The 25,516-nt window shown below is 42.9% G+C and overlaps 1 protein-coding gene across 2 annotated transcripts; it reads left to right on the forward strand.

Annotated features, from left to right (window-relative positions):
• Positions 1-5,885: 5,885 nt before the first annotated feature.
• LOC133919496 (uncharacterized) lies at positions 5,886-10,666 on the forward strand. Of its 2 annotated transcripts, XM_062363905.1 has the most exons (4): positions 5,886-6,393; positions 7,487-7,635; positions 8,192-8,299; positions 10,271-10,407. In XM_062363905.1, coding segments are annotated over exons 1-4 (444 nt in total). In that variant the 5' UTR covers positions 5,886-6,207; the 3' UTR covers positions 10,272-10,407. The 2 variants fall into 2 exon arrangements, with proteins under 2 accessions (XP_062219889.1, XP_062219888.1); XM_062363904.1 differs by lacking the exon at positions 8,192-8,299 and having other exon boundaries at positions 5,895-6,393; positions 10,271-10,666.
• Positions 10,667-25,516: the final 14,850 nt, after the last annotated feature.

Genomic DNA, 25,516 nt, shown 5'->3' on the forward strand with positions numbered 1-25,516 from the left:
ACCTTCTGAAGCAAAGTAGCACCTTTTGGCGTTTGAACTTTCAAATTCGGGTTTGTTGGAATCCAGTTGTCCTCCCATATGTCAATCTAGTTTCCATCTCCCACACGCCAAATATATCCTCTTTTAAAAGCTTCCAAGCGGGCCATGATATTTTGCCAAGTGAAAGAGGAGCTACTTTTCAATTTGGCTTTCAATAGGTTTCCATCCGGAAAATATTTTGCTCTAAGGACAGTAGAGCAAAGTGAGTCTAATTCTTCTAATAGCCTCCAGCACTATTTGGCTAACATCGTTAAATTAAAATAGTATAAATCCTGAAATCTCATACCACCATTGAATTTAGAGGTACAAAGTCGCCACCAAGCCATCCAATGCTTCATCTTGTGATCTTGTTCATCACCCCACCAGTAGCCTGCAATAGCGCCAGAGATTCCTTTGAAATTTTTTTTCTTCAGAATTTTGAATATTGTCATTGCAAATACCGGCACGGATTAAGCAACTGCTTTTAAAAAAATTTCTCCCCCTCCCCTGCTGATAGAATTCTCTCCTAGCCAACCGTTTTTGCATAAATCCTGTCAACAAGATGCTGAAAACAATCCGACCTGTCCACTCCTACCATGGCCGGGATACCTAGATATTTATCATTCAATGATTTGGTCATAATATTAAGGGTTTGGCAAACTTGAACTTTCGACTCCACCAAGGTGTTAGGGCTAAAGTAGATGTTGCATTTTGCTTCACTCACCATATGACCAGAGCTAAGACATATTCTCTTCAAAGTTGCAACATTTTTGTCATCCGCCATCATAAGAATAAGTGAGTCATCAGCGAATAAGAGGTGGGATATAGGAATAGCATCACTGCACACCCTCACTGTCGGAGGATTAACTCCTGTCGCAGGGATCCCGAGAGACCCCTTTTTAGAGATTCGGCCGGGGGGATGATCCTGAATAAGTTCGTCGGAGAAATAAATGGAAGTGGAAGTAAATGCAACGGCCGGTGGTGGGGGGATGATCGACCTAGTGCAAAGGGAAGTAAATGCACCGGAGTTTAGACAGGTTCGGGCCGCACGGGGGCGTAATACCCTACTCCTGTATGGATGCAATAACTTATCCCGAGGGGGATCCCTCAGGGATATATCTGGTTACAAGAATATAGTGTCTAACTAAGAGCTTGATGCTCCTTGTTCTTCGGCAGGAGCTCTGCTCAGGCTTGCTTGCAATGTTTTCGTTTGTTGGCTTGGTTTGTTGTGGAGTTCGTCTTCTTTGTATCAGTGTGGCACGGTCGATTGCTTGGGCTTGTGTTCAATCCAATTGTCCTGTCATTCTCCTCCCCTTCTCTCTGTATGCCGATCCTTTTATGCACTCGCCGGCCGCGACATACCCCGAACGGAAAGGAAGGGGCACAAGTTCCAAGACGCCACGACTGAGAAAGGCGTCATCATTCCCTCTGGACGAAGTGACCGGGGCGGTGGAAAAACACAGCGCGCGTCCGGTCACTCGTCACTGTGGACGCCCTGGCGACGGGCGCCGTTGAGAGGGCCCACTGGGCAGCCACAGAGGCATCCGGCGTGCCCGCCCTGTCTTGTTCCTCTACCATGGCAGGGCGGCACGCAGAACACCTTGATCCTGGTAATGTTATCCCGAGATACACCGGATGATACGGGACGGGACCCGTGCAATTAATGGCCTCACGCCTCTCTGCCAAAGCATGGCAGGGACTGACACTGCGGCGGGAGCAGTTGGGGATGTCAGGCCGCGCACGCCCATTAAATGCGACCTCGGACCTCTGACTGGTTGACACCTCATCGGCGGGCCCCTCAGGGGCCCTTCTGGATCGTCGGGGCACCGAGTGCTCAGGGGTACCGTTCACCTCCCCGAGCACCCTCTCCCGAGAACTCTCGCACGAACCTTCGGGGAACCGAGTGCTCGGGGGCTGCCACGTGCAACCCCGAGCACTCTCTCCCGAGCACTTTTGCACTGACCCTTCGGGGAACCGAGTGCTCGGGGGCTGCCACGTGCCACCCTGAGCACTCTCTCCCGGAACTTAGCTCTTCTGATCGTCGGGGGACTAGGGTGCTCGGGGGCGACCGGGCACCTCCCCGAGCACTTTCTTCCCAGTACTTGGACTCTGCGGGTCATCGGGGAACTGGGGTGCTCGGGGACCAGAGGCTGTGGCCCCGAGCACCTTCTCCCAGAACTTAGATTTTCCTCATCCCGCAGGAGGGACCTCGCGGGATGGTGACACGTGGCGGACGGCTGGCCTGACCTCGGGACTCAGGGACCCCCAGTTCCTGATACACCGACACTCACCCCTTGCAAATCACCACTTTGTTCAGCTTTCAATAACATTCTAGATAGGCCTTCCGCACAAATCAGAAACAGGTAGGGGGAGAGGGGATCCCCCTGCCTCAAACCATGGGTCAGTGTGATAATCTATGTTTCAAAAGAATTGAATATGACCCTACACTTCACTGATTTAACACATGCCATCATAAGTTGCACCCATCTTGATGCAAATTCAAGTTTCTTCATCATATCTTCCAAAAAACACCATTCCACACGATCATATGCTTTATGCATGTCGAGTTTTACTGCACATAACCCCTTCTTTTCAGTCTTTCTCTTTATGAAATTCACACATTCATATGCTAGCAAGATATTGTCAGTAATCAATCTTCCTGGGACAAATGCACTTTTGGGCTGACCAATAATTTCAAGGAGCAAAACTTTCAACATGTTTGCTAGCATTTGGAGATAACCTTGTAGACCACATGACAAAGACTTATGGGCCTAAATTATGATACCTTTGCTAGGTTATCAGTCTTCGGTATTAACACAATTGTCGTTATGTTCCAACCTTCTGGGATAACCCATGTGTTCACAGCATCTAACACTATAACCCATGTGTTCACAGCATCTAACACTTCTTTAACTAAACCATCCACACAAAACTCCCAAAATCTCTTATAAAAAATGGTGTGGGGACCATTTGGCCCTGGAGCCTTGAGGTCTCCAATATTATAGAGTGCCTTCTTAACTTCCTCAACTCTAAAAGGTGCATGTAAGACCGTATTCATCTGAGATGTCACCTTCATTTCAACAGTATCTAGGACCTCGGCACTCAGCTCATCCACTTTAGACTCGAATAGTGCACTAAAGTACTTCCGAATTAAAGGATCCAGGTTTTCATTCCCCTCCTGTCTGACACCAGCATCATCAATCAGGAATTTTGTAGTGTTCTTTTTCTTCCTTGCCGATGCAAAGTTATGAAAATAGCTTGTATTTCTGTCACCATGTCGAAGCCAATTAGCTCTCCCTATCTGAAGCCAATGGGCCTCTTCCTGCTCCAAATGCACAAGAATGTTATTCTGTCTAGCGTTCAAATAATCACTTATTGGACCCCTTCGCGGGTTCTCTAGCTCCTTTTTGAGTTCATTAATTCAGTTCCTCGGGCCCTTCAGAACTCATCTATCCAAAGTGTGCAAATTTGCATGCACTATCACAGCCTTCTGCATAAGGCTGGCCCCTACGACCCTCAGCTCCAATTGTTCCCATGTAGACTGAATTACATCCTAGATCGCAGGTTCCTATAGCCAGTAGGCCTCAAATCTCTGAAAGCTTGGTCTTTTCTCCTCAGCCGTGTCTGCATAATACTCCATATCCACCAACAATGGCCTGCAATTAGATTTCATCATCTTGCCATTCGTTAAGGTCGCATTAGTAAACATGTCAGCCCATTCAGCATTCACCGTTGCTCTGTCCAGTCTTTCCCTCATCCTTCCTCTTCTCCAAGTGAACGGATCACCCATATAACCCATATCTTCTAGAGAACAGTCAATTAAGGCATCATGATACCCTTGCATCCACCTACGCTCCCTAGGCTGTCCACCTTCCTTCTCTTGTGTGTAAAGAATCTCATTGAAATCTCTCATCACAACCCAGGGCAGCTTTATTCTCATATGAAGCGTATGCAACGCGTCCCACGTACGATGTTTATCTTCCCATTTGGGCTCTCCATAGATTCCAGTGAATCTCCAAGCCTCCCCATTGTCTACCACCATGTCAATGTAATTGTGCGTAGCACATTGCACAATCACATTCAAATCCTCCTTCAAAGCAACAAGAGCCCACCACTCCTGCCATCACTCTCATCAATCGCCATTTGATGAAGGGACCCTATCTTCCTCATTATTTTTTCTACCTTAGTTTTACCTAGATGTGTCTCAGATAGAAAAGCTACATCTGGTTTGGTTTGCCTCTGGACCTCCAGAAGCGTGCGAACTACCCGGGTCATCCCCAACCCGCAACAGTTACAAGCTAAGAGTTTCATTGATCCTGGCGGTACTCCTTGAAGGAGTCCACTAATTCCATTGGTACATCAATTTCAATACCATTTGCCCCCAACTTTCTTCTGCCTTTTCTTATCCCGCACCTTCCGTGTGGTGCTCACATTGGTGTTCACCATTAGCTCAACACCTTCGTTCTCTAGCATGTTGACTTTTTCTGATACATTCCCGACTCATTGCAGCAATAAATTTTGAATGTTTGGCACATCAAAGATCCATCATCTGCCACAAGGCGTTTACGAGGGCCCCGAAGCCCCTGTGATATATCTGCGTGGTCCTCCTAACTAACCTCCATATCCTCATATTCAGTCATTCAGATCTCCCGATTGTCAACCACTTGGCCTGGGACCTACGGGCTCAAACTTCACCAGAAGCAAACTCCCCATTCGCAATCTTTTGAATCATGCTCCCCATCCCCGCACTCTTTCACCTCATGGCTAATTAAGCCACAAAAATAGCAGAAGTCTGGCAATTTTTCATAAAGCACCGAATACTTCTTCCTCTCTCTAATTGTGATTGGAACAAAGCTCACCAGATGTTTTCTCAGTTCAAGAAAAACATAGGCTCTAGGATACTTTGTAGGATTAATTCTTCCTTCGTTAACAATGACCATAAATGGTGGTTCCCCTACTTTCTTTGCAACCTTCTCCACAAGCTCCTTCTTCTTCATCAATCCCTCCGGCACCCCCTGAATACGTGCCCACACTTGGATCTTATCGAGCTTATACTCTAGCACATTAGTGAAGCCATCATATTCTTCAATTATCATTGATGCCCCTTAAACAACCATGGCCCTTCGTCCATCACCTGTTCCAATCACCAAGCCACTGAAATTGCATCAGGAACAGATTCACACCCATCACTTCGAACATAACTTCCTACGCAGACGATCATGCATTGCGCTTGGCCTTCAGCAGTGTCGCATGACAGAAGGGTTTTGTAGTATGAACCCTAAACAGCCCAACCAGCGAATATCTTTAATTAGCCCTTAAAGTTCTTCCGAGAAGTCAAGATCAACCTCTTCTTCCCCATGCAAATTGAGGCTTTCGAGCTGTCTTCAATACTTGGTTCAGATGTAAAACCTTTCTCGCCGCCACCATCACCTCCCACGGAAAGCCCGCCTGCTACCTTCTCTCTCTCCTAGGGATCCCATGCAACCACACACAAGGGAGTGTAGGGCACAACGAATCAAGAAACGCACACTAATCTCACACGAGAACAAGAGAAAACTCGTAGATCAATTGGTTTTGTTGGTGTATTTTGTGGACTCGAGCGGGGCGCCACCAGAGGTAATAGGAAACTCTAGAAAACTGGGGAAATCTTTTCACTCTCCCGATGGGTGGTGACAGACAATGGTCATCTAGATGTATAATATTTTGAAATAGAAGTGTATTTTTTAAATATTAAAAAATAAAAAAATGCTAGATTGTGCCACTCCGACCAAAACAGGCCCAAATTCGAGGACGGCCCACGAGAGCCCAAACCCTCTCTCCTCCCTCCATCTTTGACCCGATCCCTCGTCGATGTCGCGTTTCCTTCCCCAGTCCCATCCCAAGCGCCCTCTCGCTCACCTCCTCCTCCTCGTCTCGTTTACCTCACCCGTCCTTCTCACCGCCTCGTTGATCTTTGGCCCCCATCTTTGAACGAGTAGCCGCAGCATTCATCCCTCCCTCCTGGGCTCCTCCCTTCCCTCACCGATCGATCCCGCCCCTATAAATCCCGCCACCGCAGCGCAGCCGCCGCAGCGGACCGCACGCACGCACCCACACAGCTCGCTGCTCCCGCGTTCTCTTCTCCCGTCGGCCGGGGTGGAGGCAAGAGGAGAGGAGGCGATTGGGGATTGATTGTTCGGGAGCCCGGCGATGGTGAAGCTGTACGTGCAGGCGTTCCCGCCGACGGATCTGAACAAGAACACGGAGTGGTTCATGTACCCGGGCGTGTGGACGACCTACATCCTCATCCTCTTCTTCTCCTGGCTCCTCGTCCTCTCCGTCTTCGGATGCACCCCCGGCACGGCGTGGACCGTCGTCAACCTCTTCCACTTCGCGGTAACCGCCCCTTTTCATCGCTTCCTCGCCTTCCGCCTCTGTGCGCGCGTGCCGGTTTCCCGTTTGCTGCTAAAATCGTGACGGGTGGGGTGACTTCGTGGATCTGAACTCCTCGAGAGGCTGTGACGGATGCCTTGGTCTGCCCAGTGTGGCTTGCGTGGAGGGCGTTCATGCGGCCGTCCCATGTAGCTGATGTTCGCACAGTATTTGCTGACTAGTTTCGTGGTCCCTGAATTGACTAACGGATTGATGAGGACATCAACACATAGGAGTGTAGTCTAGGTGCATCCACCTGGCCGAATTGCGTCGAAAGCTTGTGTTTAGGTGAACATCGGTAGACCTCTGTTGTCACACTATGTAGGGTTGGGTGCTAGCTTATGTGAATTTCAGGGCGCTTCGGCATACACATTTAGTTAGTTCTGTTCAGAGTCAAGAGCAGAAACACATATTTTTGTTACCGTGAATTGTGTGAACAACATTGGTGGCATCCCACACCTGCCCTCAGTCAATATGTGGTCTAAATTGGTTGAATTATATCATTTGCAAGGGAGTTCATACTGTCTGAAGACCAAATAACATATAAAGTTAGTTCTGATAACATTGCAAATTGATTTCATTGCGCCTGCCTACTTCCTTAACCAACAGGTGTTTTAAATGTTCAGTATCTTCATTTAAAGTAGAGCAACGGGTACGTATTAGGTACTCTTTGTTAGTGGATACAGGGTTTGATAACTTAGGTTTCTTGTATCTTCCTGTATTATCTGTGTAACACCCCGCCTCTAAAATTCGCTTACAGCACAGGTGGGCTTGCATACACATCGCACCTTTCTTACACTATCGTCCTCGCTTCGTGTAAAAGGATTAACCTGAAGGTGCTATATTTGTAACACAAAAGCTTATAAGCTGGCCCGAACCTATTTAAACTACCAAGGTGGTACTAAACCCATCACACCGGAACACCTGGGCCATATGGACCAAAACAAAAAATACTAATAGGCCAGGGTATTACAATCTGTTAAACATTTCTCTACGCGACTTCATCCAAATAACATTTGCCATCTGGAATGTTTTCCCATTGGATCCTATTTTTCAGATGACATACCACTTTTTTCATTGGAAGAAAGGAACACCCTTTGCTGATGACCAGGGAATGTACAATACATTGACATGGTGGGAACAAATGGACAATGGCAAACAGCTTACTCGTAACAGGAAATTCCTCATCGTCGTTCCTGTAGTCCTGTAAGTACTTTCTGTTATATTTTTCTATTCCATTTTACTGTTGTTCTTTATGGCTATGTATTTGGAGAAATACTATGTGGTAGATACACTAAAAATGTTTCGTTGACCCGGATCACAATACCATGATAGATATTTGAAATTACTAAATGCTGATTTCTATACAATATCATTATCTTTCGTGAATACTGAATGATAAGTTTCATTTCTTTCATGTGTATTAAATAACGCATGGGTCTTCTATTTTTTGTAGTCTAATCTCTGCTCACTTTCTGTTTTTTCCCCACAATTTCTCACATATTGAATTGTTTGTACACCTCTGTGACGTAGTTGTTCACGTGATGGTTGACTTAATAGGAATATTCCATAATTCTCCATAATATCTTGATTTGAGGCAGTTGTACTATAGTGCTGAATAAATATACTCTTTTAGTGCACTACATGTTATCGCTGTCTTCTTTTAAGTTTCTGCACTTGCTGCAGTTGATTTGCTAATATTATTTCACGGAAACTGTAATCTGTATGACCCCAGACCTGTTAATGAAATCTTATGTTTCAGAAATGCAATTGAGTCCACTATTGTGGAAATCTCACTGTTTACCTCGGCAACTATATTGTTTGAGGTTGATGTGTGGTCCGTGACCCAATCCTTTCTTTGTAGAAAATGGTAATTTGTCTCTGTGTAATCTCTAATACCATTGGTATGCCATTTCTTTTGCACACATTAGTTTCTTATTTGCATATCTCCATCTCTTTATTAAGGAAATCTGCTACCAAGAGACACTTCATCTAGCGAGGTGTGTGCCCTGACAGTAGAATGTTTTGCAACCCTTGTGTAGTTATGACACTCAGGCCATCCCGATGGGTTCTACCATTAAAACCAAAAAACAAGTTAGTCGGCCACCCCACATAGTAGTGACTGTATGGCTTAGCTGGCCGGGGTTATATGGGAACTGGGAGGGCACCTTTTCTTGTAGGTGGCAAACTAGACTTGTTTTAAGAAATTACTGTAGAATTAAATCAAGGAAGAAATTTGATGAGTGTAAGGTGTGACCTGTTTACACATGTAACTGTTATCATGGTTCTCAAGCCATGAAATGAAAACTTGACTGTCATCTTAATCCTCTTCGATCTTGTTGAAAAATGGAGATAACTTTGCCCTTCAGAGAGCAAAAATATGCTTAATATAGCTTTCTTGAGGAGATCCGGGACAATTTCTTGCAACAATAATTAGCTTGCGTTTATGCTTGGTAGCTTCTTACGTAACTTTTGCTGAGATCTAGTGAATTCTCTTACAGCATTATTTTGGGTCATTCCACGAAAAGGCTAAGGGCAATTTGTCCTTTCAATGGTCTCAGTTGTTCGATGCAAGTACTTGATTGAGTCATGATTTACACTTTCACAACGTGGAAGGCTGGAGTAGCATTGTCTTTTGCTCACTGATGATAATTATGATGTCCACACCCATTTGATGGCACTATGTACTTAGGGAATAATTCCCCTGCTTGCTGTTAATAAGAAAAGGACCATCTTAAATGAATTAGGAAGATAACATTAAATTTTAATATGAGAGTGTAAGCAGTCAAATGTTCGCTTTGTGTAGCAGCCATGCTTTCTGTTGAAGGCCTAGTTAGCAATTTCGTGTTTTTTTACCGTCCTATATTTGGTTCTCCATACCCACACTTCGAAGCACTGGAGAAATTGCACCTTCAACTTTGTGATCTTCTCTGTTGCGAGGCGTTCGAGATCTTCTCTGTTGTCAGTTCTCCCGTTCGATTTGGGAAAAGTGAATTTTTGCTTCTAATAAGGGTTCTAAAGTTGGCTGTTGGCTCTGTAAGTTGCTTGCAATTCTACCTGTCTTTAGGATAGTTTTAACTTCTAGAAGGGCTTGTCAGTACTCTGGGACATCTCACCAGTCCTAGAGCATGAACACATCCCTCTTTCCTTTCACTGTCAAGAAAGCAACAAACTGCACTGAGAAAAAAATGCTATATGTGTAGCATTAACATCAAGCCACAGTTGGCTGTCTTACAATGAGCATCATGATTATTGAAATTGCTTGGGAGATGAACCTTGAATGTTGCCATGTAGGTGGTGGTACACCTTTTCTAGTTGTAGCGCATAGACATTAGAATCTGTCTGCGATAATGTGTACAATTCAATGCTTTACCTGCATTTCCATAGCATAATGGTGTTCAAGATAGTGCAATGCCACAGTAGTTTTGACAAATATTTGTCAGCATCTAGACATTACTAACTGTTCATGTTGTTTTTTAGTGTGGTATCATAACTGTAGAGCAATTAATATAGACAGATCTTTCATGTGACTTCTGCGTTTTTCTGTTGACGATCTTTTCAGCACTGAACTAGTTTCACATGTTCTAGTAGTGAACACTGAACAGGCATGCTAGGTTATAGCTAATCGTCTAATCCTAAAAAATAAATGTCATGTACTGTTTTTCATGCCCAATCCAGTATTCTTATGATAATTGGCAGTGAAAAAAATGTAATGATGAATCACCTTGTTTTATTCATGATGGCCATAGTGATGTTTCTGCTGGTTGTTTTTTCTTTCTTCCTAATTAGTAATTGTTACTAACTGCATCGGTGTTTTTTTTCTTCCACATTTCTTTGACAGATATCTGATAGCTTTGCACACCACCGACTACCGACAACCTATGCTTTTCCTCAATACCGTTGCAGTTGGCGTGCTTGTGGTCGCCAAACTACCGAATATGCACAAGGTCCGGATTTTTGGAATAAATGCGGGGAGCTAAGCAGCGTCATCCTTCAGCAGACATCTACCTATATGCTTTTCAGAACGGTCTGTATGTTCCTCACTTAGTGGCTAGTTAGACTCAGCACTCAGCAGAGTACTAGTGAGTAGAAGTTGTTAGCAGATGGGCCTTGGTTGTTGTATAGAGAGATGCTCAAGAGGCTGTAAATTGTTGCTGCTGTACATCTAATGTGCACGAATTCTGTAGACTCTTAATGTTGATCTATACTTTGTTGCAAGCATCTGTCAGTTGCTGCATGTGCGGTCTCAGTCTCACAGAGCAATATTTTCTCAGCTGCTACAATTCAAGATAAGAATACAGTGCTTGCTGTGTCTATCGACAGGTGATGATGGATAGAGGGGCAAAATTATTACAAACAGTTTTGCACAGGCAAGCAGAGATGCGATTTTTGGATGACGAAAAACCATTTGATCGCCAGACGCTGGCACAAACCAATCAGATAACGGGGGAGATTAGGAGAGAAGTCGCCGGTGAAGAGGAAGATAAGGGGAGGAAGTAGCCGGTGAGAGAACTGACGTAGTCGGAGTTAGAGGATATTTAATTTTTTGTCACTCTATCGGAGTAGTAATTTTTTACTGAGGATAATAAATATGTCTTATAAACATATGACAATGAACTCAATGATAAATTTACAACTCTACTACCATCGGCTGGTAAAAAATTAAATACCCCAGAGTTGGAGGCAGCATCCAGAGTCGAGGCCTCGAGGAGGCTCTATCACTGGATTGTGCATATTCGATTCCTCACGATTCTAACCGGCTGGGCCCGATATTGTGAGGCTCCCATGTTAGCTGGTTTTCAATTCCGCGGAAAGGATGAAGTGTTGATTCCAGAGGTCGAGAAAACACAATTCTAATTCTCCGATCCCTAGTCCGGTTCCGAGAACCAAACGAAGCCTTAGATTGAATACTTGAATCGACTGCAAAACGCTGATAACGAGCTATACAACAATGGTTATATGCCGGATCAAAGTTGGCGGTAAAACTTGCAGGATGGGTTAGCTACGCCTACCAATTACTACCGTCAAGTCCAGTAGTCTACCAGTTACCAGCAGGATGCAAGGTAGCTTCCTTCCAGATGAAGTCAAGCAGAGTGACCCACGCCACGCGGTAACAGTGACATCCACTATCCAGCATCTAAGTCGCACACAGACACCTGCACAGGTGGTCCGTGGTCGTCCGCTAATTTGATTTTGCAGTGACCGCCATTGCTCCACCCTTGTTGCAACAGCTAACCGCCGAATCACTCTTCCCCAAGCGACGACCATGCCACGGAAGAGGAAACCCTCTGGTCAGTTCATAGGAAGGAACGTTTCTTTGGTAGCAATCGCGTGCAACTGCGCATACACGTGAGCTCATGAAACAAATAGTATCGCAGCCAGGCTCGCGTGCTACACGATGCTGGTCAGAGTTCAGCCGGTAGGTACACGAGACAAGTTCGCTGTCGCCTTTGGACTCACCAGCAGAGCCCGGCTGCTGCTTCACGCTTCTCATAAGCGGTCACTAGCAGCATACTCTTTCTCGTTTTCATCAGCCCATGACATTGCCCGGCGGGCCTGCCGACCGCCGACCAAGTTGAATGGAATGGCTTTTCCGCTGCCGGCCGGGGCCCGCCGGGATTGCTGTGTCCGCGAGTGCGGATGACGGAGAAAACGTTGCCGTTGCTCTCCCGACACCTGCCCCCGGCTGACACGCGTTTTCACCGAGGCGGGGAAACTTGCCGAGACCTTTTTTTCCACCACAGTGCATGGCACTCTCGCGTCTCTTATCAGCTGGCGAGTTGGTGAGGACCGAGCAAGCTCGGGTGGTCAGGTCACGTCAACGGCTTTCTTTTGCTGGTGAGATTTCGATCTGAAGAGATTTTTTTTTCTCTTCAGTGTTTCAACGATTTTTTTTATAGTTTTTTTTACAGGATTTTTAGGTCATTTATTTTAGAATGAGATTTTTTCTTTTTCCTTTGCGATTCTCTTCGAAAAAAATTATTAGAGATGAGATAAAATAAAAGAAATAGAAAAAAAAAATCGGAAGAAAACGAAATGAATAGGATATGGTTGGATGGTCTCACAGCTCGACGTGGTTACAGGTACCAGGCGCGGGATCGGTCCTTGATAGGGCTTCCGCTTTACTCGTCGGGATTTTTCTGCAGAATAATTCGCTGCCTCTCAAGCTTGTGAGCCACGATGGTAGTGTGACGTGCTTGTGGTTGGCGGAGCCTGAATAACTTCGTCCATCTCTTCGGGAACACGTGTGTAATCAATCTCTTTAGGAACACGTGCGTATGATATAGGTCTACCATACGTGCAGAGGTGTAGGTGGGTGTGAGAGTATAAGTATGGTATATGTAAGTGTGTATTCATATATGAGTACTACAGCTTGTCCTCTAGGAGTAGAGGCTTTAAGAAAATTTACCGGTTGGTCTGGCTAACTATAGTCTACAGTGCGTGCATGAAACATGCTTCTTTTTAGCGCAGGACCGATAGTAGCAATTAGAGTGGGCTGACAAGAGCACAAATAAAATTATTTTTAAACTTGAGCTTAAACAATCTTCAGATCGATCTTTATGTCATTCAAACGAGTAAGCAAATCAAAATTTATGTACCTAATTTCCTATACCATCCAAAGCTCAGAAGAAGATTGAGTAATCAAATAATGAGAAGAATCAAAAGATTCAGAAAAAATAGCTCAAAAACTCTCCCAACTTGAGAAATCTTGCAAAGCACCAGAAGAATCGAGAACTCGAGAAATATCGCGTTTAAAACATACTTCCAAGTCCTTATCCAATAATTGAGATATAGAGATAAGGATGTATCCCAAATGCTCCACCAAAACTAGAGTGAAACTCTCATTCACCCTTGCCATACATTTAGCTTTCATTCTTACTTTCTGATCATCCCCGAATGTGATGTACTCGTGTCACTTCACAAGGGTGAGGCTGGAGAAACATGATATCTCCTGTCATATGGCACAAACAACTAGAGTTAATGAGCTATTTGTTCTTCAGGCCTTTGCCTGCCACCTACATATGAGAAGAATAATAGGTGGATGGTTCAGTACTGGGGTTAGTCAAAAACCTCTTAGGAATCCAGTACTGGGTCATCCGCCCTGAAGTGCTAAAAGCAGGTGCAGGTAAAATAGGTCTAGTACGTTGAGGGCAAGTACCACGATAAGGAAAATATTGTCTGTCAAAGCACTGGGACTCAAAACCTCTTACACATAGATCAAAACTATATGAGTCATAGAAAAATCCATATCGAGCAATATTTCTAGGAAGAGACTAAAAAGTGCTAAGGACTCATGAGTGGAAGCGAGAAAAAGACTCATATACACTAACAGAGGGACGATACATGTCCCAGGTGCTCCACTCCCACTCACGTCGCTCATATCTCTTACGGCGAAAGCAAAACCCAACCAAGTGATCCTCTCTCTGGCAGTAGATTGTCACACCTGGTTTTGTAAAGAGACAAAACCAGATGTATGCCAGGATCAAGTTTCATACATGCAGTGACTTCATCAGTGCATCACACACAATATCATTATTACAATGTTTAACTTAAACAAAATAGGAAAATCTCAAACTTTAACTAAAGCACACTAGCAAAATACAGCCAAGCTTCCATCTTCCACAGGTAATCGACCGAGGGTCTACCAACCTAGCAATCTTCATCTTCATCGACGTAGTAGTCTTGTTCTCCTTCATTGTTTGAGCAGCATTTGATGTACATTTAGATGAAAATAGCAAGTGTGAGTATGTATCGTACTCCGTAAGTGTAAGAAATAAATGACATACAAGCTTAATTAAAGGAACAGGTTGTAACATGTTAAATTTGCATAAACACCATCTATACTATCGTAGAGTTGTAAAAGTATCCTATTTAACTATGTGATTCATCACTAGAGTTCTAACTCCTAGAAACATCCCCGCATGTTTCTAAACCACCTGAATCCCATATCAGGTTCCCAAATCAAACAACCAAACAAAACCCATCCATCTAATCATGTGAGGATCCAAGTCTCTCATGACCGTGAGCATCAATGATATATCAAATTTTACACTCTGCAGAGGTTGTCCAGCTTTTCCCATGAGTTGTGAATTCCTTGTTACCGTGTCAGCAAAACACTTAATACACGCCCATGATGTCTCGCCCGGAATATCACTGCAAGGCCGCTACAAAGTTTCATCCAGTATGTGCACACTCGCTAAGTTTCACTGCCGTCAGAGTGGTTTTCACGCACCTAGAAGCCCCCTTTCGTGCCTTGTAACTTCCAGCAAGTTTTTAACTTTCCCTTCCACTATACATCTTATACCACTAACCAAATGGTTCTGGCCTTAGCTGTCCCCCCACACACACTCTTCCATTTGGTATGCACAAAAACTAGAATCCACTAATTAATAGTCTAGGCCTGTCCCATACCAGGTCTCGTAGTTGGTACTATATTTCTTAGGTTGTCGCTCCATGAACCGATCCTTACCTAGGTCACTTGAGCAAAAACTAAACCAACTACATAACCATCATCATCAATAACACTACTTTGTTTAAGACCTAAGGTTACATATTGCTATACCATTACCAGAATTCCCAACTCATAGTTGTATAGTTCATTAGTTATGTTTAACCAACAACCCAACCATACCCTTATACAAAGCTAAGCATAAACTATCCTTCATAACCACTACTGACAACTAGACGATAAGGAATATATGGAACATAGTACTATAAGTAAATAGGATTCAGTATTAACAGCATGCATGTTTGAAATAAAGAATGCATTTAAAAAAATAGGACCAGAATATTCAAGGGCACTTGCCTCTTCCAACTTGCCACTCAGACTCTTCAAAGACTTGGTCCTGGAGATTCTCGAACTGCTCTTCGTCTGCTCTCGACACACACCAAAAAATCACACAATAAAACTAACTAAGAATAGTACAACAAACATTATTAAAATACTTTAAAAATACTATGGTTGAATAAGTATGATTTTAGAAGAATTTAGACACAAGAATCGTCTAAATTAGAGTTAGAATGAAAGAGAACGAACTTTCAGAAGATGAATTAGGTTGAAAAGGAAATGCTATTTTACTGGAGTTATCTTTCTATGGGAATAGGCATTATCATGCAATCATTGTGTTAGGTTTGACAACATCATTGCACAAGGTTTAAGAAGTATATTGCTGACTAGACTTCGCTGACTGGTTAGGAAGGATGATGTGGTGTTAACTTAGCATGCTATGTAAGCATTGTCTTGGGTTAAAGAAGGGGTACCCTGAGATCTAGTCTTGACCACCTATGATGGATAAAAGGCTGCAGGTTGCATTTTTGGTGTAAGGATACTGCCGGCGACTCTGCGTAGTGGCAACGGCTCGGGTTTCATCAGAGACGGCGATCAGACATGTGGCCACTGATATCGATGTTGGGTTTCAGTGGTGTTTTAGTGAAACTAAGGAAGCACAACGTTGAACACGGAAAGACTAACTCAAATGTATGGTCGGTTTTGGAAGGGGTCATTTGAGGTAGTGGCAAAACAACGATAAACGCTCACAGCTTTGATTGTAGCCGCGTCTAGATGCAGCAATGAAGATGCATGTGTTCCTAGATATTGGCTATGAAATTTGAGAAACCATTTGAACAGAGACATTCATATATCACGGGAACACAATGGTATAACATGGGTTTGGGTAGATAATCCCCTGATAGGAAGAACAATTAGCGGATATGAGATGGGTGGCGGTTGCGATATGCTACAGTTGGCAATCACGTTCCAGTCTAGTCGCTATACAACCGGTCAAAGGCTACTAGGGTTACATAGAAGTCTTTATGGGACATGTCATGACGCAGATGGCAGATCCATACGGCTTCTGGATTCACCAGGAACGCGATAGCAAACTCGGTGCATGCGTAGAACGCATCCAGAAACCGGACAGCGGGCATGTCGACCTTGATCTCGGCGGTTTGGCTGCTCTACTGGATGAACCAATTAGTGAGGGTGTGGGAAACATCATGGGTCATGCTCTGGTGAAAGGGAATGGCGATTTGACCTCTGGTCAGCTGGGAACATCGATGCCAATGTGCGACGGCATGGTTGTTCCCGACGGTGATGATCGTGGTGGCGTGGATCGGGTTTTGACCGGGGTTAGGATTTTGGGTAGGGACTTAGTATGATGGTAAAACAGGTGTAAGGAAGGAGAAAGAGGGGTCCTCACCTTGCTTTGATGATCAGGGAATGTGGATTCGCGGATACGACGACGGCATTAGCGATGGCAGCGGCACCGACGAACGACGGCATAAGGATAGGGCAGCTGCGGTGGCTAGGCATAGAGGCATGTAAAGGGGGTTAGGGAGGACGTTCAGCACCTATTTATAGGGCTAGGGGTGGCTGGTTGAGGTGGAGTCCAAGGCGGACACGATTCGAGTTCGAGTTCGAGTCGGTTAGGATTTTGTTTTTCGTAGCTCTCTATTCCGTGGATGATATCTCTACCGTCCAGACTCCAAATTAAACTTTTCTGGACTCTAAATTGTAGCACTCGAAAATATTTGATATTCATTGGAACTTCTGAAAACGACATTTTTATTTCCAAAAATACATCATAAGATAAACTATTTGAACTTAGACTTATTTGCGCAGTACTAATTTCGGGGACCATAATTCCTAGATCCATTATCCGAAAAGGGTCATCTATAGGTTCAAATCGAAGACCTACAATTTTAATATTGTCAATATTTGCATTTGAGGCCATCTTAAACTCCGAAACTACATGGGAAAATGAGACTACCTGGGACTCTATGAATATCCATAGATTTTATAGATCCTTTGTGTTGGGCCTTCTAGATGATTTGTGTGTGAGCTAAGAGCTTGTGCTTGAGCAGGATTGGGTCTAACACCTTAGATATATCTAGGGTTTTAGAAAAAAAAAATTGCAGAGAAATTTGAATATGATCTGAATTTGAATTGACCTTAGTGTGAATTTAAGAGAAACGAAAAATGAGGTTGAACAAGAATGAGAATAGATAAGGAAATTGAATATGGATTTGGGTAAAATTTGAGAAAAAAGAGAGATTGGCTTTAAAGAAGAATTTAGATAAGATTTGAATTGAACTAGAAAATGATCAGGTATGATCAAAGATTGAATAGATGATCAATTCAAAGAGTTTGAATTCTAACCATTAAGATCCTTAACTAATTTACTACTGAATTTGTTAAAATATTTTTAAAATCTTTTTCACTCAAAATACTAAAGAAAAAGAAAAAGAAAAAGAACTATAATACATTCAACTAACTCCTAGCAAAACTTATCATGCAATACACACATAATAATAACCTATATTAATTGATTGTTTATAAAAATAGGTTTTAAACCTATTCTATTGGTGAAACTACTTACTAATATTGGATTTTTTTTAAAAAAAGTTGCAAATTCTGAAAACTAGGGTGTTACATAGGTGCAGTGGTAGCGTCTCTCGGGAACTCGTCTGCCAGTCACTCGGGGCTCTCTCACAGGCTCTCTCATCTTAAGTTGTGGAGATGTCTTGGGTTGTGGTGTGTATTTCTTCTTTGTGGGTTGAGGAATGTGTTTCTTGATGGGTTGGTGTGGCATTGATTTTGGACTTCTCAGCTTCTAGGATAATAGATGTAGTAAACATAGTCTTACTCTCCCCACTGTAAGCCACCCTCTCAAAACCCAACCTAAGAGCCAAACCCGCCTTGTCAGCACACATCTTGGTCTTAGCCAAGATTAAATTCAGTTTCCCTTTGCCCTCTGAGCACTCTCCACTAGAGAAAAGAGGTACTCATTCTCAGTCAAAGGCTTTTGACTTGCCCTCTAACCTAGTTGAGTTTGTCTTAAAAGATGGTGTAGGTGGAACAATTCGGTTGCACATCCTTAGAACTCTCAGCACTTTTTAATCTATACTCTAGCTCCTTCAGACACTTGTCTTTCAGTTCAACATCCTTTGCAAGCAAAGTGTAATTCTTATAAGCACCTAAGAGAGTAGACTTAGACTCCTATTCAACGAGCTTCTTCTCAGCACTCTCAAGCCGACTGACGATTTGAGCATGCACATTACAAAGCTCGGCAAGTTCAGTCATGGTAATCAGGCAACTCTCACACTCCTCAGCATCGGGTCTAGACCTAAGCAATGCAAGTTTAGTAGAGATAGACTCATACTTAGGCCTAAGATCCTTCAACTCAGACACAACTTTCTTAAGTAACCTATCTTGGCTAATAAGAGCATCATTCAATATATCGACTTGGATGGAAAGCTGGTCGTAGGAAGGCAATATCTTGGAAGGGTCTAGCTTGGGGTCACTGTCGTTGTTGTTGTTGTCTGCCATGAAGCAGAAGCCGGTGAAGTTCTTAGCCTTCTTCTTATTCTTTGCTTGTGGTTCATCCTCCTTCGAGCTCTTCTCCTCGCTGAAAAAGGTATCGATGTCGCTAAGAGCTGCCACAAACGTCCTAGAAGCCGTCTTGGCCGCTTTCTTGGGTATCTTATCATGGTTCTTCTTGAAGAAGGGTTTCTTATTCTTCTTCTTGTACTTGTTATAGTCGTGGTCGCCGTCCTCACTCTTCTTGAGCTTGGAGCAGCCCGTCTTGAAGTGGGTAGTATCACCACACTCAAAGAGGTACGAGAACCACGCCTCCTCCGAACTCGGCGATTGTTGTAGAAGCAGTTGAACTTCTTCACAATCAGTGTAAGGTCCTTATCATCTGCTCCTCTGTGATAGAAACCAAGGAAGACAAAGCAAATCCACTCGATGAAGTGTTAGCACAAGAAAAGACAGCCGCGTACTGATTGCCACCATCAGATCCGGAAACCAACGCCATGTTCTGAGACAGGGGATTTTCGAGACCGATCTGAACCGCCTTGGCTATCTCGGTGGACTTAAGCATGCTGAAGAGCTCATCACAAGTCAATGTGTTGTAATTTGTAGACTCTTCAATGCTCGAGATCTTCACTTCCCATATGCTACAATCAATAGCATAAAAAAGCTTGATCGCTCTCTCATGATCAGAATAGGGCAAAACACCAGTTGATCGAAGATTGCTAACAATCCTATCAAAGCGAGTAAACATCGCATCCAAAGACTATGTGGAGCCCTGCATAAATATTTAGTATTCTTGGTTGTATGTGCTTTGGCGTTTAGCCTTAATATGATTAGTGCTTTTATGGAAGACACTCAAGTATTCTAGATCTCCCGGGCAGTATGGAGGTGCTGGACCTTGTCAAACTCATTCTGACTCAAGCTAGTGAACACAATATTTCTACCCTTGTTGTTGGTCTCATACTGTTCGATTTGAACCTGAGTCGTGCGAGCAGTAAGGATCTTGTAGATGGAATCAACTACTTCACATATTGCACTTTCTTGGCTTAGAAGATAAGCCTTCGTACATACCTTCCAGTAAAAAATAATCACAGCCATCAAACAGCGGAATCTTCCCACATCTCTCTATGTCGCATACATATCACAAAGCCGGTTAAGATCAACAAATGATCAATTCGGCACTAACACCAATTGTAGGACCGAGAATGATGACTAGAGGGGGTGAATAGATGTTTCAACAAAAAAAATTCAAAATAGATCACATTCTCCTATTTTTTTCACCCAACACATCTCAAGAATATACCGCAACACAAAACACAGAAACACAGCAAAAATACAAATCTCAACTCAGAAGATCTGGCTAGAACAGAAAAGAACCTCAAAGAATTCAAAAACCAAACTTGAAGATCTAATGAAAGGTGAGTCTCATGGTTGGAATCAAACACTAGGTTCCATAGCAAACTAATCAATAACTCATCCCCACACAAAGTTTGGAACTTGAGAAAAAAGGTTCAAAAATAAAAGATAAGGTCACTGGTTGAAGAAAATTTCCAAGTTGATGATTTAGAGGCAAGGGAGCTCAAGACTCGTGAGTATACACTCGTATGGAATTTTTATGACTCTAGCAACAACAAGAATGACTTCACAAGGTGTTGAAAATTTAGCCTAAAAACCAAAACGAAAATCACAACAAATATCGAAAACTTGTAGACTTACAAGGGAACTAATAAAGGGAAACTGGAAGGAGCGAAATTCAAGCATATGCGAAAACTTAAACTTTATTACTCAAAGAGGTTAGCCCTATTTTAGACCAATTACAAAGATTTTTCACTCAAAACTCTCACCTAATACATAGGCTAAACACTCATCCTTTATCTCCTCTAAAACCCTAACACTAGGCTCTCAAATGAATGGCATAATAGGCTCAAGTGGCTGGTTCATACTCTTTCATAGCTCTACCCCTTTATTGATAGGTCTAGAAAACTTGATAGCTTTTTTCTAAAATACCCATATCTTATAATATACTCTTATCTATCACTAAGGGTATTTTGATTTATTTTCTTTTCCATTCATCGAACGGCCACGACGTCTTCACGATTTAGCTTTGCCTCGACGCAAGCTTCGCGATGGTGCCACATACTCTTTCAGTCCTCCCATGGTTTTGAGGTCAAACCGTGAAACCCTCTGCACGCTTGTCAAAGCGTGACTCGCCACTTGTTTACACCTTAAGCAAGCACTATGATTTCTCGGGCGATCCTGACCACCGGCAAATCTATCTCACTCCCGATTTCTCGGACCACCTTGCACTTGCACCGATATCCAGTTCGCTTGACTTTGTCAATACGCCGTCTTCATCCTCCGTTTCATGTTTTTTTTGACGTCTATGTGTACAGTTAGGATCACCCTTGATCCCGCTCGATCTCATTGATCGTCCGGCACTAAATATTCGCTTAACCTCGATTATCTGTTGTCGATCGCTAAGTTGCATCCATCACATCCACACCATGAGACAAGCAAATATATTTCTCCAACTTCAATTCTAATTAGTTCATAATCAAAATACTCAAATCAAACTTAAACAATCCAAAACTCAACAAATTAAATCGATAATTTTATCAATCACTCGTCACATACAAATCAAGACTTAGCCTTTGCTGGTTTATTTTTCCTCCGTTGTGTGCGTGCACTTCACGTTGGCGTTTCAGTAACAACATTTTAATCAGTTGGTGGATCTCACTGCACAACCGCACAGTGGGCATTGCCTTTCACCTGCGCACTACTGAGTACTGACTCCTGAGGTTCCATGATCCTGTTGTTGCAGGCCTGCAGGGAATCACGTATGCGAACATGTTTACATGGATAGCAGTGACATGTACCGGCACATGCACGCACGCCGGCCTCTGCCTGGGAGGAACAACTTAACCGGCGCTGCATCACTTGCTAGCCGGTAACCAGAGCTTCTTCCTGTGTCTGTCACTGCCCTTTTTGCGCTTGCAAGGGAAGCGTCCTGCACGTCTCCAGTAATAAGATCCTGCCGCAGTTGCTATTCATACCTCATTTTGGGAGGGTTTTTACACTGTCTCTACTCCCATAAATAGGTGGGAGTATAGATTAAATCTGACCATTAATTTTGAGGGACGGTATAGACTTTTTTTCTTAACTATTTTTTAAAATATTTATTAATTATAGATTCTCCAAGATTAGTTAACTAAATAACCGTACCCTAATATTATTTCTCTCTAAGATCTGATCGCACCTACCCTAATCTCTCCATGACCTGCAGCCATTGTTGCAATACAGGTACACTACTACAGAATATGTTATAAATAGCATCATATCAATGTCGATTGTATAAATATCATTACTGAAGACGTATCAGTGACGGTTGTTAAACTCTCGTGCATGAACAATGGTTGAGACGCTAAGAACTGACACTAAAAAGTTACTATCAGTGCCGGTTCACGCCACAACCGGCACTGATAGTTGATGACAACCGATTTTTCAAAATTCATAACTTTTTCATACGGTGTCAGATGAAGATAAAATTTATATGAAAATTATAGTTTTCGATGAGATCTATAACTTTGTAGTTGACAAAATTTTTATTTTAATTAATTTAGATACCAAAATAATCATGATAAACTTTCGGTAGGAGGGGTCAAAATGAAAATATCTCGTAGTGCTATCAGCAATGAGAGATAGGTGAGATAGTAAGAAATGTACAAACAAGGAAGGAAGTCGCGGTTTCGAATCCAATGGATCGCACATGCACGAAAAAATGTGACGACAATGTGTGCGTGTGGGGTAGCTCGGGCCTCGGTCACTGGTTGGTTAAAAAAAACTATTTTTTTAGCTTTGGAACGTCGATTTTTGGAATCGACTATCAGTGCCAGTTCTAGTTAAGAACCGGTACTGATAGCACTTTCAATGTCATCTCCAAAATCGGTACTGATAGTCGATATCGACCGAGTAATCAGTGTCGATTTAAGAACCATCACTGATGATGATTTTGAAAGGATACTAATAATCTGTTATGTGATAGTGGTACCTCTCAAGATGCCACGAGCCGTATTGCCATGCTGACCTATAAGTCAACCGAAGCTATCAGAATGACTGAATGGAACTTCGTTCATCAGCTTTTTGATCACCGATATTACCTCACCACGGATTTCCAACTGATGAAGAGAAGCTTATACGCATTCTTGTTCAAATGTACTTTTTAAAACGAATATTCAAGTGTATATAGTTTTCAATGATCAAAACATTTTTTTGTTGGGTGGGGGGGGGGGAGGGTACTAGTACACTACCAATCTGAAAGTGTAAATTGATCTCTGCTCCACTGATTGATTATTTCATAATAGCTACAACGATATGGATGTCTGAAATCCCATGATGATTTCCTAAAAACATGGGATATATATAAATCATAACTAATCTAGGTCATTAGTATAAGATGGGATCAAGGCGTGGTTCCTCTCATGGAGAACACGGCATATATTTTTACATCAATACAGATAGAGTTCACAAGTTTGAATGCACATCATATCTTGCAAGGCAAGTAACTACTCACGGCAAGTTATGTTGCCGTGTTATCTCTAAGATATAACAAACTAGTTCTATCTCTATCTTAAGATCCCCTTCGATCACAACTTATTATGCAAGTTGAGATTGTTCCTGAAGTTTCCAGTTTGTGCACCGTTAGTGGTTTTGTAAACCCGTCAGCAATCTGATCTCCTGATGATATGAACCGAATATCCAGAAGTTTTTGTGCTATTCTTTCCCTGACAAAGTGATAATCTACCTCAATGTGTTTTGTCATTGCATGAAATACAGGATTAGCAGAAAGATATGTAGCACCAATGTTATCACACCAAAGAATTGCAACCTTGGGTTGATAAACACCCAACTCTCTCAACAAAATCTGTGTCCAAATTACTTCAGTTGTCGTATTCGCCAATGCTTTATACTATGCTTCTATACTTGATCTAGAAACTATTGCTTGCTTCCAGACACTCCATGAGACAAGATTAGATCTCAAAAACATAGCAAAACCGCATGTTGACCTTATGTCCTATGAACATCATGCCCAATCAGCATCTAAAAAATCACTAATCATAGCAGATGACTTTGTAATCTTCAGTCTATATTCCAGAGTACCATTGATGTATCTCAAGTTTTTTTTACTACTGATCAATGATAGGTAGTGGGCGCATATAGATACTGACACACCTTATTAATAACAAAAGCAATATCAGGACGTGTCAAAGTTAAATATTACAAACCTCCTACTATGCTTCTATAACGAGTAGCCTCCTCACTGCTCAAAAGGATCTACTACAGTTATTGAGAGCTTCTCAGATACAGACAACAGCATATTCATGAGCTTGCACTTCAAAAGACCTACTCGACGTATCAAATCTGAAGCATACTTGCTTTGTGATGGTACCAGATCGCCTTGCCACCTTGTCACTTCAATCCCTAGGAAATAATGTAACTCATCCAAATCCTTGAGGGCAAATTCACCACGCAGATCTTTTGAGCAATGAGGAGGCTACTCGTTATAGAAGCATAGTAGGAGGTTTGCAATATTGAGATGGCTTGTTCACATGAGCGCACCAGAATAATACCACCGACATACACACAAAAAAAAGTGACACTTCCCTTTTTGAAGAAAAAGAGAGAAGTGTTAGCCGTAGATGATGTGAACCCAATCTATTTCAACTTGGTGCTAAGACGAGAATACCATGCCCATGGAGCCTATTTCAGAACATAAAGAGCTTTATCAAGCTTACACATATGATGTGAAAATGTTCATTCTCATATCTTGGCAACTGCTTTATATAGACATCTTCCTCTAGAACACCATGAAGAAACACGTTCTGCACGTTTAGTTGGCATATGCTCCACTTGTTGGACACAACAAGAGACAACACAAAACAAATAGTAGCCGCCTTGACGGCTGGACTAGAAGTATTCTCATAATCAATGCGATACCTTTTTTTTTAATCCCTTTACCACCAGTCATGCTTTGTATCAGTCAATGGTCCCATCAGGCTTATTCTGGACCTTGTACACCCGTTTGCACTCAATCACATTCTTCCCTTGAGTATGAGGAATTAGATGCCATATCTTGTTCTTCATCAACGTATTATACTCTTCTTCCATTGTTGATCTTCATTTTTCATCATCAAGTGCTTCAATTAATCTCTCAGGTTCTCTTGTGGATGTCAAAAAACCATATCTTATTGCGTCATCAGTAAAAATCCTAGGTTGACATATATTATCTTGGAGCCTTGTTCTTAGACGTGAGGCCACTGGTTGAGCAACATGGAGTACATGTGCAACATCCATAGAGGATCCTTCTGTTGTCGATGTAGGAGATCCTGGATGCACCTGTGGTGTCACATGTGTCACCAAAGCCACATGAGAAGATCCAGATGTCGTTACCATCGTGCACACACTCGCACCTATTTGGGGCGAATGCACATATGTGCCTGCACCATCCACATCAGCCTGGGTCTCCGCACCTCGGAGAAATGTGTGTGGGAGCACCATGGCAGACGAAGCGTCCTCCAATCAGGCGTTCAGGGTAGCAGACGAATTAGCACTAGAGTCTGCGCCTGGGACAATGTTTGGCGCCAAAATCGGTATATGATATTCCTAGGACATAAACCGAGGGTTTGCCTCCGAATTTTCGTTCACTTCCTGTTCTTGTCCCTGCACACCATGCACATCGAATAGAACATTAGTAGGAGTGTTAGCCAATATATG

Source organism: Phragmites australis, chromosome 5 (assembly GCF_958298935.1).
Source record: "Phragmites australis chromosome 5, lpPhrAust1.1, whole genome shotgun sequence".
Lineage (NCBI taxonomy): Eukaryota > Viridiplantae > Streptophyta > Magnoliopsida > Poales > Poaceae > Phragmites > Phragmites australis.

Coding starts and splice junctions, on each gene's coding strand:
- LOC133919496 (XM_062363904.1), top strand. CDS start 6,208: ATGGTGAAGCTGTACGTGCAGGCGTTCCCGCCGACGGATCTGAACAAG. Junction 6,394..7,486: donor TCAACCTCTTCCACTTCGCG/GTAACCGCCCCT, acceptor CCTATTTTTCAG/ATGACATACCACTTTTTTCA. Junction 7,636..10,270: donor ATCGTCGTTCCTGTAGTCCT/GTAAGTACTTTC, acceptor TTTCTTTGACAG/ATATCTGATAGCTTTGCACA.